The following is a 14,307-nucleotide window of genomic DNA, read 5'->3' as shown; positions in this document are numbered from 1 at the left end:
AGAGAGAGAATTATAGAGAAATAAAAGATAAAATTTAAAAGAAAGATAAAAAAAGAGAAGCTTTTTTAAATTAAAATAAGGATATATATATATATATATATATACAAAGAGCAAAAAAGAAAGAAAAAGAGAGGGAGGGAGAGAGAGGGGGAATAGAGAGAAAGAGAATTATAGAGAGAGAAAATATAAAATTTAAGAGAGAGAGAAAGAGAGAGAGAAAAAGAAAAATGAAAAGAGAGGAGAGAGGGGGAACAGAGACAAAGAGAAGAAAATGAGAGAGAGAAAATAAGAAGAGGAAGAGAGAGAATTATAGAGAGAGGTGATAAAATTTAAAAGAAAGAGAAAAGAAAAAAATTTAAAGAGAGAAGAAAAAAGAAAAAAGAGGAGAGAGAAAGAAAGGAGAGGAGAGAGAGAGAGAGAGAGAGAGAGAGAGAGAGAAGAATAAGAAGAAGAAAGAGGAAAAGAGGAAGAGAGACGGGAAAAAGAGAAAATTCTTTTTAAATTTTAAATATTTTTTGAGAGAGAGAGGAAGGGAGAGAGAAGAAGAGAGAAAAAATTAGACATAGAGATTTTAAGGGAGAGAGAGAGGAAAAAAAGGAGAGGGAAATATGAGAAATGGATTATTGAGAGGCAGCGAAGCTATTGCGAAACGGCCTAGCGTTCTGTGCGTGCGCAACGCACGCAGAACGCTAGTTAGTCTTAAACTCTTACTGTTATAGAATCTGAGATACACGCTCGACTTTCTTATATACTTAAAATATATATAGCAAATATTATGTTGGCACAGAGAGAGAATAGATGAGAGAAAAGAAAGATGTAGAGAGAGAGGTAGAGAAATTGGCAACACACTAGGGACTAGAAGATGGGCCAGTCCCCCCCCTTGTGGATGTATATTATTGACAAGGAGCAAGCTTCTCCATTATACATAAGCTAGTTCTTACTTGTAGATCTTGGAAATAAGATCACGATTCCTTGCACGGTATACAACCGGCTAACATTTACACAACTTGGAAGTTGGCACCTTTTGATCCTTCTTGAGTCTCCTTCTCTCCTACACAATATGTGTAGGGATTTCCTCTTGGCGCTTGATTTCAGTAGAGCTTCCGCATTACTTGCACCTTCTCTTCTCCTCTTGAAACTTGATTTCAGCAAAGCTTCTACAACACTTGCACCTTCTCTTCTCCTCTTGGAACTTGATTTCACCAGAGCTTCCGCAGCACTTGATTTCGGTGGGGCTTCCATAGCACTTGCACCTTCTCTTCTCCTCTTGGATACATACAAAGTGATGCTTCCTTCACCTCCCCCTTACACCCAAGGAGAGCCTCCTCTTTTATAAGCTTTCAAGAGCTTCTCTTCTTGGAGAGAGAGTTGAGTTGATCATCATGTAAGATGTGGTTGTTCCACTTTGTAGCACTAATTTCAAGATATCTCTTTGTGCATTGTTTGGATGAAAAAATGTCCAACATGAAAGTTGTAGGTCTCGCTGTTTCTGATAACTCCGCGGCCCGTTTTTAGAGATCGTTTTTCTATTGCGAGATATTTTTAAAAATGATTTTCTAAAAAATAGCTTTTTAAAAATGTACTCTTAACTTGTTGTCCATGCAACCACCTTGAGTCATAGATAAGGAGAGATCATTAGATTGCCTTGGGTCTCAATCTTAAGATTGAATTCCACACAAAGGCTTGTATTATTTTAGACCTTAGAAAGAGAAAATCACTTCTCTCCTCACTTCTAAAGGATCACGTCTCTCATCTTTTTTAGTGTGAGAATTCCCTCTCTCTTCTTTCTTAATGAAAGAAAAGACCTTAAACCTTGACTTGTAGGGGAGAGGATGACCCCAAATGAATGCAATGATCATTACACACAAGTAAACATTCCCAAGCGTCCCTGAATGCACACATAAATACATATACACAATGCTAATGCACTACCTCTTCTTAGAACTCAATCCATCTTCATTTATGTGTAACTCTTTGGTTATTGTGTACACTCTTACACTTGGCAGACACTTTTTTTCCCCTTCATAACTTGTACTCCTCATCACAGTGCTTTGATCACCTCATTAAATGATGCATTAGAAATACTGATCTCTAAATGGTCTCATGGCCATACTAGATCATCATCAACACTTAAAAAAAAACGAGTCATTAATTTATTAACATAAATTTATTAAATAGAGAATGCATAATAAGCAATCAATTTAGTGACACTTACCATTAGAATTGCCTTATTTTTTTGAAGCAAATATATATTATGCCTTTGGGGATGCAAGGTTTGGACTCACTCACCCCATTGGCTATAATGAGTTATTCCTTTCTTTCACAAATTAGTCTTAAACTCTTACCCTCTAGAATTGCTTTATTTTTTTGAAGCAAATATATATTGTGCCTTTGGGGATGCAAAATTTGGACTCACGCACCCCATTGGCTACATCTGCTTTTTTTAATTGGTATTTTAGAAATGAAAATGTCGCTGTTTTGAAGATAATGATAACTCTCTCTCTCTCTCTCTCTTTTGCACATCCATGGCTAATACATGCGAGCCAAACACCTCAAGCCTCAAGGCTCAACAACTGCACGTGCTCCTGTCGAGCGTATCGTCCTCACTGCTGCCGAATTAAAGGTGGGTGAACACAGACATGCACTGACTTGACGTATGTGTGACCACCCACGAGTCTCCAATCGCACCATGCTTTCTGTCTGAAGTTTTGTGCAGTCCGTTTGCACATAGCACTACTAACAGGGGACAGTGTTCGGACATGGCGAGTTTCACATGCTGCAACTGAGTAGAGACCCCTTTCTCTGCGGCTCTGCATCTGATCAGCTTGACTGGCCAGGGCTCAATGTGAGAGGGCTTGAGGCTGTGGCACATGGGTTTTTCTCTTGCAGCGCTGTTTGCCCCCGCCCATGGGCTGCCCCTGCTGCGGAGCTCTGTATTGACTGGCTCCCAACGACCAGGCACAAGCTCTCATGACTGCGTTCGCCCGGATTTCTGCAAGAGTCGGTTGCCGTACACCTCCATCCCTAACAAGAAGACCTGGGCTGGTTCCATAGGCCAGGGATGCCCCGCTTGGAATTATGCTGCACCCCGTCCCCTCTGCTTCGCTTCTGTTTCTCGGATCCCTCCGCCGCTCAGTAAGATGCTCATGGCTCCTCCACACCTGGGATTCCCTTTCCATGACATCGCCTGCACTGTAGCTGTTATAGCTGCTACTTACCTATGGTTCCACCTCTTTGATGCTCTGGTGCGGAGAAAGCTCCTTGATCCGGTTGGTTTCATCTGTACTCTTTCTTTATCAGTCATTGTAGACGCCTGTGTTGGATTTCTCCTTTCATCTAAGAAAGGGAATGGAAAGGGTTGTCTATGCATGGAGCTATTTTGACACATGCACCTATGATTATGGAGTCCTCACAACAACGTCAGTCGATCAATGCAGAAGAAACAGAGAGGATATCTTATTGCATTTTTCAGTACATGACATGATGGCATCCAGATGGCTCAGGAACATGTATTGCATATGAAAGTGAAGCTGATTTCATGCATCAAAAGGCTGACTGTGTCTATGAGCATGTTACTGTGTTTTCAGTACTCTTGCCTGACTACCTTCATGACTGTGAAAGTATTGTTTCCCTATCATGCAGCTGTAAGGAAATGGGTTCATTCTTGATCGATGTAATGTTTAGGCTGTGTTGTAAGCTCTGAGATCTTATTAATTGGTTTTTATTTTTGTCTGATCAGAGCAGAAGTTAAGCCGCAAGCTATTGCATATCTCTTCAGGGATTCTCTATGCATCTCTGTGGCCCATGTATAGGTACTGCAGCTGCATCAAGTTCTAATGTGTGCGAATTACATATGATTTTTTAGGTGATGCTGTCCTTCAGACTATGTGACACCATCCAAACATATCAACTAGCTTACTTGTGGCTTTTTACTGTGTCCAGCATGTCTCCATGGGCACGTTACTTTGCTGTCACAGTCCCTTTGGCTAGTGTTGTCAGACTTCTCATTTATGGCCTTGGTGTATTGAAAAATGAACGTCTTGTGAAGTCCATAAGCAGAGAAGGTGCAGCAGTGTAAGTCCCTGTCCCCCCTTTTGTCAGCATTCACCCATGGCAGGTTTGCCTGGATGTCAGTCTGGTTACTTTTTTGAGCTTGAAGCTTGCAGGGAACTTCTAAGAGGTCCATTGTACTATGTGATAGTCTTGGCATTCTGCACTGTGATTTTCTGGAGAGGCTCACCTATTGGTGTGATAGCATTGGCTAACATGTGTGGAGGCGATGGTAGGTATACTTATTGTGTTGATGGTCATACTCTGTTTATCTTTTTTCCCCCTTTCATTGATTGCCAATACATGTGTCCTTTCTGCTTGGATGCAATTTGTAGGCATTGCTGATATTGTCGGCAGAAGAATGGGTAGCATTAAGCTTCCATATAACCCTTCCAAAAGTTGGGCTGGAAGCATTTCTATGTTCATTTTTGGGCTCACAATATCAATGGGGTAAGAAATGACTCTCTTAATTTGCTAAGTTACACAAGTTCTGAACATGACCACACATTTCTGACTGACTGAAGTGAAGATGGACTAATCTGGATTTATTTTTGACAGTTTTATTTACTATTACACGTCAATGGGATTCTATCATGTGGATTGGGAGAGTGCACTCCAAAGAGTGGGGCTAATTACATTGATAGCAACCCTGGTGGAGTCCCTTCCCATTGCTTCATATATTGATGACAACTTGTCAGTTCCTCTGGTCTCTGTCTTGGTGGGGATGTTTCTGTTTCCCTCTACTAGTTTGTGATGGATGGGATTACTGCACAAATGTAATGAGTCAGTTCTCAAACTTTGCATGCTAATATGGTATTTTGAAACCTTGTCAAGGAGAGTCAGGAAGTGGTCATAGCTAGCATGTTGTGCAAAAGTTTCTGCAACAGAATCCTCTGGTCCAGCCATTTCTTATGTGCTAGTAACTGTAGATCTTCAAGTACTATGTTGGTACAAACAAGGGTGCTGCTATTGGGAAGCGTTCTTTACTCAATTGTGTAATAAGGAACTACAACCTCGTGATCTTGAAGCATTAGATGGGGACTTCTTATACTGAATAGTCTACTGAGGGATCAGAGACCTTGTGATCTTGTACCGTGTAATGCTCTATCTGAATTTCGATTGCAAAATGCAAATTATTGGTGAAAAACGGTTCTATTCATCTAGCCAACCAACATGCCACATGCCCAGCTGTTTTATTGCTTCCATCAATGTGCCCCCCCCTCCCCCACCCCCCCGGTGATAAACCTACACTCGTTACGCACTCAATATGGCACAGAAAGGTAACACGATATATGAGCTCAAGGTATACTCTTGTATTATTCAATCCAAAAAGTGGGACAACATAGACACATCCTAGGACTGCACCCTCGTGATGCCGCACGTAAGAGGGTTCACCACTGGGTATAGGGAATCACACATAGAGTGGAAACAAGGCAGGGCTTTGAGTCACTATTACTCCCTATATAGGTGCATTCGGTAGCAACGACATGGTATAGCTACAAAGCCCTTACACTCACCTCCGCTTACTGGATTGTTGTCCTCAGCAATCTAAGGGTAGCGTTTGTTATTTGACTCATCCGGGGTCTTAACACAGTTTTTTCTAGCAAGCTGGTTAGTGTTTGCCGGTCTAAGGGGACCGGGGGTTTTAACACAGTCTATACTATCAAACTGGCCAGTGTCTGCCGCACTAGGACTTGGGGGTCTTAACACAGCCTTTTCTAGTAAGTTGGTCAGTGTCTGCCCATCTAGACTGGACAATTAGAGCTTTGTTTTTGGAGTTATTTGATGATTGTTACAATGCGGGTCCATCCTCGACTCGATTACATTTGAGGAGTGGAGGCACGTTGGGGTCTATGATTGAGAACTGCATTGTTTTTGATTTTCTGGAGAGGCTCAAGGGTCGTTGGAAGGGGCAGGGGGGGTTCTCCTCGAGCCAAAGGGCGAAGGTACCCTTTCCACGTTCGTGGGCCTCCGCTTCTGAGATCTAAGTGGCCTCCTTGAGTGGACGCCCATGCCACTTGGTGATGTATTCATGGAAGTCTCTTTGTTCTCGGTGTCGGAGGAATGCTTCTACTTCGAAGGGACCGTTGGAATGGAGCATTGGTATGCGCCGTTCCCATTGGTTGTTGGGATAGAATCTGCGTAGAGAAGACGAGCATGAAACACATTATGAACATAAATACTGTCTGGCAGGTCCAGTTTGTAGGTGACTTCGTTCAGCACTTGAGTGATTCGGTAGGGTCCATAGTAGCGGTGATTGAACTTGGGGGTCATATTTTTGGGAAGTGACATATTCTTAGAGCTAACTAAGACTACGTCTCCTTTGGCGAATAGTACAGTCTCTCTCTTCTTGTTTGCTTGCTCGTTCATGGTGATCTTGCTCTTCTCGAGGCTTTGCTTAGCTACTGCATTTCGGTCTCTCCATTTCTTTAGGAACTCTTCTGCATCTTGATCTTCCGCTTTGGCCGTTCCGGATGTTAAGGCCAGTGGTGTAATGACTTCTTTTCCTGTGGCTAACTCAAAGGGGGTGTATCCCATTGCCGAGTGGATGGAGCTATTATAGTGGAATTCCAAGACATCAAGGTACAAGGCCCAATCTTTCTGGTACACTTTGGCATAGCTCCGGAGATAGTCTTCGATGCCTTGGTTGACTCGTTCTGTTTGTCGATCTGTCTCCGGGTGGAAGGATGATGAGAATCTCAATTGTGTTTTCAGGGACTTGAAAAGTTCCTTTCACATGTCTCTCATGAATCTTCCATCTCTATCTGATGCAATGGCCAGTGGTAAGTCATGAAGTTTGAATACATGTGTGAAGAAGAGGTGTGCTACCTCCTTAACATTTAGTGGTGGTTTGGCCAGGATGAAGTGGGCCTGCTTGGAAAAATAGTCCACCACTACAAAGATGATTGTGTATCCATAGGACTCATGTAGTTCCACAATGAAGTCCATGCTGATGATGTCTCATGGGCGGTTGGGTATCGGTAATGGTTGTAGTAGTCCTACTGGTCTTGATCGGGGTGCTTTGACCAGTTGGAAAGTGGGGCAAGTTTTGATGTAGTCTATTATTTCTTCCTTCATATTCGGTCAAAAGAACTGCTTCCTAAGGGCCTCCAAGGTTTTGCTTTGCCCTTTGTGGCCTCCAATTTTGCTATCATGTATCTCATGCAGGATGAGTTTCTTTAACTCCAAATTGTTGGGGATATACAATCTCTTGCTTAAAAATAGGATACCCTCCTCTAAGGCGTACATTCCATGTGGGGTCTTCTGTGCTTCCACCTCTCTGATTATCTTGTGCATTTCTTGGTCTTGCTCTAAGGCCTCTTTGACTAGTTCTATGAAGTTACTGGTGACAACACTCACTGCTTTCAAGTCAGCTTTTCGGCTCAAGGCATCTGCTATCTTGTTAGTGGAGCTGGGCTTGTGCTTAATCTCCAGATCGAATTGTGCTAGGAAGTCTAGCCAGTGGGCTTGCTTTGCCGATAACTTGGGTTGAGATTGGAAGTATTTGAGGGAGATATTGTCGGTGAAGACTATTGTATGCTTGTCTTGAACATAATGCTTCCATTTTCTAAGGCAGTGGATGACTGCCAACATTTCCTTCTCATGTGTGCTTCACCTTGTTTCAACATCAGTAAATTTCTTTGACTTGTAAGCAATGGGGTGACCTTTTTGTACCAGTACACCTCCTATGCCGTAGTCGGATGCATCTGTAGAGATTTCAAAGGGTTTGGTGAAATTCGGCACCCTTAGGACGGGAGTTTGGCTCATGCACTTCTTCATCTGCTCAAAGGTTTCCTGTTGCGCGTTCCCCCATGTAAAATAGTGATCTCTTTTGGTGAGGTGGGAGAGGGGGGCAGTGATGAGGCTGTAATATTTGATGAATCTCCGACAAAATACTGTGAAGCCGAGGAACTCCCGCACTTCTCTTATAGTTTTCAGTACAGGCCATCTTTGGACAGCTTCCACTTTCTTAGGATCCACTTTGATTCCATCTGCTCCTACAATAAAGCCTAAGAACTCCAACTCTTTCACTGTGAACTCACATTTTTCAGGCTTGGCATATAATTGATGTTGCCGTAGTTTCTCAAAAACTCAGCGTAAGTGTTGCTTGTGCTCTTCTAAGGTTTTGCTGTAAACTAGGAGGTCATCTATGTAGATAATGACAAAGATATCTATCTCCGGTCTAAAGACTCCATCTATGAGGCCACAAAATGTGCCTGGCCCATTGCTTAGGCCGAATCCTAATACTAACCACTCAAAACTACCATATCGGGTGCGGAAGGCTGTTTTTGGGATATCTTCTTCGGCTATGCAGATTTGGTGGTATCCTGATCTAAGATCAATATGACTAAAGTACTTGGCCCCGTGCAGTCTATCTAAGAGGTCTTCCACTAGGGGCATGGGGTATTTGTTTTTTATGGTGATTTTGTTAAGGGTCCTATAATCTACACAGAGTCTAAGTCCCCCATCCTTCTTCTTTACAAATAACACTGGGGCATCAAAAGGGGATTTGCTAGGGCGAATGAACCCTTGTTCTTCTAGTTCATGTAGTTGCTTCTTTAATTCCATGAGCTCGGTGTGGTTCATGCAATAGGGAGCTCGGGTCGGTGGGGTAGACCTTGGGATCAGCTCAATCTTGTGATCCATATCTCGCCTGGGTGGTAGACCCTTGGGTAGCTTGGTTGGCATTACATCTTTGAATTCTTCGAGTATTTCTGCCACCTCTGTGTTCTTGCTTTGTTGTCTGCGTTTCTTGCCATTTTCTTCTTTTTCAATTGGTCGGATCATACACAAGTAGACCATATTTCCTTGTTTGACTGATTTTTCGACCTGCTTGGCACTGCATGTCATGATACGTGGCCTGATAACGGTCCCTTGGACCGGTGCATTTTGGTTATGGCCCTTTGGTTGGGTTGTGGTTGGCTTCACTGTTTGGCATGATACTCTTGGCTTATTCTCCTTCATTTGCACCTTGATTGGGGTCCTGCCAGGCAGTTGCATTCTTTCACATGGTACTTTGACGCCTTCTCCTTGCATATCTAGCATCATTTCATTTACACCTTTACCAAACATTGCAATGTCATACTTATCATAGAATTCCAAGTCCAATATCACTTTAAAATCATCCATGGGGATTACTAAGAAGTTGAGTTTTGCTTTTCACTTGTCGGCTTCTACTTGGACTGAAAAGACTTGTTTCACTTCCTTGGCTTCTCCTTGTGCGAATGTTATTGTTAATCCTTATGAAGCCTTCGATAATTTTAATCCATGTTTTGTTGCACACCCTAGTGTCATGAAGTTGTGTGTTGCTCCAATGTCCACCATGATAGGTTGGTTTTCTTCGCCCACTCGGCCTTTGATATATAGATGGTGAACTGCCGCTACTCTGGCTGCCATGCATTGGGGTCGGGCGTTAACTGTCCCTATCCTTGGGTGGTCCATGCTTTCCTTACTTCCATTTGGGATTTCTTGGATGTGTGGTGGTTGTGGTTCTTCTCCTCCATATGTGCTAGTCGCATTCACCCTTGATCCACTTGATGAGGTTGTATCTTCTATCGGGCATTTGTTTTGGTAGTGTGGACCCCCGCATCTGAAGCATATGATCCCGAGGGACGGGCCTGGGGGACTCCACCATGATGTATTTGATCCTGCGGGCCCATACGATGTGCTAGGGGTTGGCCTATAGTGATTGTTTCCCCATCTTCCTGCTGCTCCTATTGGTACTAAAGCGGTTTGTGATACGGCCGTGGTGGTGTTTTGGCTCCTTGTATCTGTGAATGCCCCTCTAGGGGCATTGGGCCTTTGGTTCCATGAGTTGTTGTTGTTGAAGGTGTTGTTGAAGTTGTTGCTGAACCTGCTTTGGTTCCCCTATGCTGTTCTTCTGCCTTCCAGGTCCACTAGTCTTTCGGCCATTCTCATGGCTTCTGCTAAGCTTGTTGGCTCCTGTCTCTCCACATCTCTTCTAGCCCATTCTTGCATCCCAAACAAAAATCCATGTAGTTTAGTGTCTGTATCCATGTTTGATAGCTGCAGCATGATCTGCCTATATTTGCTGACGTATTCTTTCATCTTCCCTTGTGTTTGCTTGAGGTTCCTTCATTCATCTCTCACTTTGAATTTTTCCATCTTTGGAATGAAGTAGTCATTCAATTCTTCTTGGAGTTCTTCCCACGAAAATATGGTGTGGCCCTGCTCTTGTTCCAGCAGGTACCAACTGGCAGCGTCCTCCAAGTAGATGGCTGCCACCTCCGCCTTCCTGTCTTCATTTATTCGTGAATACTTCAAGTACCTGTCCACCTCTGTGATCCATTTCTTCAAAACCAGCCCATCTCTCTCTCCCTTGTACTTGGCTGGTTGGGGCATCTTGAATTTTCCATAATAATCTTCTGAACTGTCACTATCTTCCTCCTCTTTACGGTGGTGCTTCTTCTCCTTCTTCTTATCTTTCTTTTTACTTCCTAATTCTACTACTTTCTCCTTCTCTTTCCTTGTATCTTGCGCCCTCCTAGATGTCTCCTCTCTACCCATTCTATCCATCTCCTCTTGCATTCTGTGTCTTTTCTTCTCTTGTTGTTGTTGTATCACCCATTCTCTACAGCCCTGCTCCACTTCTAGTTTTTTCTTCCTTTCCTCCTCCTCTTTCTTCATCTGCATGTTCCTCCATATTGACTCCAGCATGCCTAACATACCATCTAATTGTCTTTCCAGTCCGGCCACCTTCTCCTCTTGGGCCACTCTCCATTCTTGCCCTCTACTCTTCTTCCTCTCCTCCATTGTTGGGAGGGTGACGTTCTCCCTTTCGTCCTCCATGTGGTTGGTGGTGGTGTCGACGCGGGGAAGCCGCGTTTCGCCTATGGTGGTGTCGAGGTTCGGGCATCACGCCGGGGGCTGACGCGTCGGGGGGTGTCGCGATGTGGGGCGTCACGCTGTGGATCGTTACGACTTCGATCTCTTCGGGGCACTGGATCGTTCCTCCTGCTTCCGTGAGCACTCCTTCACTTCGAGCAAGAGTCGCTCTGATACTTAGTGTGATAAACCTGCACTCGTTACACACTCAACACGGCACAGAAAGGTAACACGATATATGAGCTCAAGGTATACTCTTGTATTATTTAATCCAAAAAGCGAGACAACATAGACACATCCCATGACTACACGCTCGTGACGCCGCACATAAGAGGGTTCACCACTGGGTATAGGGAATTACACGTAGAGTGGAAACAAGGCAGGGCTTTGAGTCACTACTACTCCCTATATAGGTGCATTCGGTAGCAACAGCAATAGAATTGTAGAGATCTCGAGCTCTGCTGCACTTGTTTGAAGTCATGAACTTTCAATTAATCACCTAAAATTTGCCAAAAGACTTAATAAATATCCACTAGGACAATAATTGTCAAAGTACCTAGTAAATTTGAATAAGCAATGTTTGTGCTTGCATTTGGCTAGGGGATTTTAAAACACAAGAACTCCATTCATGTGACATTGCAAAGTTAAGTTTGCAAAGAAGCTACCAATTGGAAACTAGGTCGACAGATGTAGCCAAGTAAAGGAGAATGAAGTTCTATATGCAATTCTTGCATGTTTGTTATGTAGTATTTCTAGTGATGGTGTTTAGATATTTCTAGTGATGGTGTTTAGATATATGACGTGTTTTAAAGCAAAGTACATTTGTATATAAGTTTTAGTGCTTAAATATATGGAGAATCTCAAAAGGAGAATATGTTTACTTATATAGCTTGCGTCAATGATCGTGATTTGGAATATTCATATTTATTTTCTTTGTTAAATGAGGTCTTTTCTTTGTACAACATATTACTTTTTACGTCTTGTTGGGTGTTCATATAGATTGTTGTATCCTATCATGGTTGTATTTTTCTTACGGATAGTGACGCTTAAAATTCCCAGCCTTGTTTATGTTATCAACTATTGCTTTTATATCAACCTCAAAGTTATCCTTGAACATGTGGAATGTTCTTATGTCTTTATTTTCTTGATGGCCTTTTTTTGATGTTGGATTTTTTTTTCTTGATGTTTGTTTGTCCTATGTACTTGTCATTTTTCTTGCATCTAATGTTAACATGAAGTATTTGTTTTTGTGTCTTTGTGTTGGCGTTTTTGGATTGGCTCTTGGGGTTTGGTTGCAAATGGTGTCGAATGATATGGAAGTACTTTAGTTGGTGGCAAAACTTTCAACGGTTGAGGTTGTAAGTTTGGTGCTATCAAAAGTTTGGTTTCTTTTTGGTTTGCTATTGTTTGCACTTTTGCGAGAAACATTGATATTGTTATTATTATTATTTTTAAATGTTTGAAAAGAAGTCATGTTTGAAAACTTATGTAGATTATATTGTTAAATGGATTGGAGTTGGAATTGTTTTTTTGGGTGTAGACCTTTTTGCTCAATAGGTATGTGATATTGATTGTTATTGCAAGATTGTCACGATTGCGATTATAGTGTATGTTTTTCATGTAATCTTCTATTGTCATTCTCTCATTTTTTCGTGACTTTTACCAATTGGTTTGAGTGATGTTAAATTCGTAGTGTAGTACCTCAATTGGGTATGGTTTGATACCATTTGTTCTTGTATCTAGAATTACTTGGGTCATGCTTATTCGTAGTAGATTGTCAATTAAGCCTTCATACTTGAGTTTGAGTCTATTGAGCATGTCTCAGGAATTCTATATATTAAGTGTATATAAGTTAGCGTTGTTTCAAGCAAAAATGAAGGTTGCAAGCTTTTTAGGAGGTTGTATACCAATTGCAAGCTTGCCATTTGATGCAAAATGATTATTGTTGAGAATTTGAGTGGATGTGGCCATCAGTTTCTGGTGGTCGTTCGTTGTGAAGCTGTTGATATATGTTGATGGCTTTTATCTAGCGATGTTTGCCATTTTCATTTGGTTTGTCATTGCGTACCTATAATTGTTGTATTTGGAGGGGGGTTGTCGATATGGCATTGGGTATTATTGTGGTTTTGAATGTATAGTTGGGATATTTGTGTATAAAGATTTGTGGTTAGGTGAAGTAATATATTTGTATTTTTATGTATACTCGACATCGTTTGATTTGTGGGTATCTCGTTCGGAGTCATCTTTGCCTTGCCATGTGTTGTTTATTTGTAAAGGAGAAAATGAGGAAAGCACATTAGTATGTTAATAAATCTATTAATTGGAGAAGAAAATAAAAAAAACACATTAGTGTATTAATACATAACGTTTAAAAGAAGGTTTAGAAGGTTGATTTATTACTTGCTCCAAGAAGCATATGAGATTGTTGTCTGATAGAATGTGATGTGTTTAATCTTTATTTGTTTTTTGTTGAGTTTGTTGTTTCTCTACTTGAGTCATGGTGTTAAGAAAGGTGCTAGAGTGAAGATAGATGGATTTGGAAGGCGAAGAAACACAAATTTCTTCTTTTGGTTATGTGAGAGATCATTATGTAGACTAGTTAGGGTGTGAATGAATTGTCTTTGATGAAATGAGTCTTTTGAATGATCATGTTCCATCAGTTGGTGGGTTCGTAACCCCAGTTTGAGACGGATAAAAATAAGTCCAAGAAAACTCCAAATGCCACACAAAGGAAGAAGCAGGAAGGAAAACGACCAAAAGCGCAAGGATGGCCTCAAAAGCTAAGTCAAAGGCAAAAGCACATTTTTAAATGCAAGGTATCTCAAACTTTTGTAAAAGAGCGTTAGGCTCCCTCCTGTGCAAATTGTAAAGGGTAAACGAGCATAGGTAAAAGAGAAAGAGCAACTAGAAGGGAATGGGAAAAGAGGACCTTGCCACAATGGTCGGTCATGTAAAAAAGGGGATGGGTACCCAAAGAGATAATGGCTTTGTATATAAGCTCAAAAAGTGAATGAGAAGCTTATTCTTTGGTGTGTGGCTAAAGTGGACTCTTTTTTTTCTCTTCTTTCCTTGTTGGCTTGCGTGTGCTTGAGAGAGGGAGTATGAGAGTTTGAGGGAGTGAGTGTGTGAGGGTGAGGGATCTTGGAGAAGAAGCTCCCCATCATCTCCTCTCTTTTTCTTCTATTCTTTTCTCTTCTCTCACGCGTGGCCATGGAGAATGGAGCTTGGAGGTGGAGGCTTAAGGATGCTTGAGCTCACATCACGAATCCCGGAGCTACTGGCTTGCTTGAAAGAGGAGGCTACTCATTCGGGCATCAAGATAAGCTTACTATACGCTAGTAGGATCGAAGGTGCATTGACTAGGTGAGAGATAGACATTTGTGCTCACTTGAAATGCTTGAAGAAATAAGT

At 41.9% G+C, this 14,307-nt stretch overlaps 1 protein-coding gene across 2 annotated transcripts; it reads left to right on the top strand.

Annotated features, from left to right (window-relative positions):
• The first annotated feature begins 2,499 nt into the window (after positions 1–2,499).
• VTE5 (phytol kinase 1 VTE5) lies at positions 2,500–5,019 on the top strand. Of its 2 annotated transcripts, XM_087698942.1 has the most exons (6): positions 2,500–3,269; positions 3,745–3,812; positions 3,943–4,074; positions 4,167–4,282; positions 4,386–4,500; positions 4,609–5,019. In XM_087698942.1, exons 1-6 carry the CDS (start codon positions 2,871–2,873, stop codon positions 4,802–4,804), a joined length of 1,026 nt encoding a protein of 341 aa, XP_087555068.1. In that variant the 5' UTR covers positions 2,500–2,870; the 3' UTR covers positions 4,805–5,019. The 2 variants fall into 2 exon arrangements, with proteins under 2 accessions (XP_087555068.1, XP_087555067.1); XM_087698941.1 differs by lacking the exon at positions 3,745–3,812 and having other exon boundaries at positions 3,866–4,074.
• The last annotated feature ends 9,288 nt before the right edge of the window (positions 5,020–14,307 follow it).

Source organism: Lygodium microphyllum, chromosome 18 (genome assembly GCF_053477565.2).
Source record: "Lygodium microphyllum isolate KBCC chromosome 18, Lygodium_microphyllum_v1.1.10, whole genome shotgun sequence".
Lineage (NCBI taxonomy): Eukaryota > Viridiplantae > Streptophyta > Polypodiopsida > Schizaeales > Lygodiaceae > Lygodium > Lygodium microphyllum.
This window is presented reverse-complemented; position numbering and strand designations above follow the sequence as displayed.

Excerpts from the sequence above, each read along its gene's own strand:
- VTE5 (XM_087698941.1), top strand. The coding sequence starts at position 2,871 with ATGGGTTTTTCTCTTGCAGCGCTGTTTGCCCCCGCCCATGGGCTGCCC. Across the intron at positions 3,270-3,865 it reads GGAGAAAGCTCCTTGATCCG|GTGATGCTGTCCTTCAGACT; the intron begins GTTGGTTTCATC and ends ATGATTTTTTAG. Across the intron at positions 4,501-4,608 it reads GGGCTCACAATATCAATGGG|TTTTATTTACTATTACACGT; the intron begins GTAAGAAATGAC and ends TATTTTTGACAG.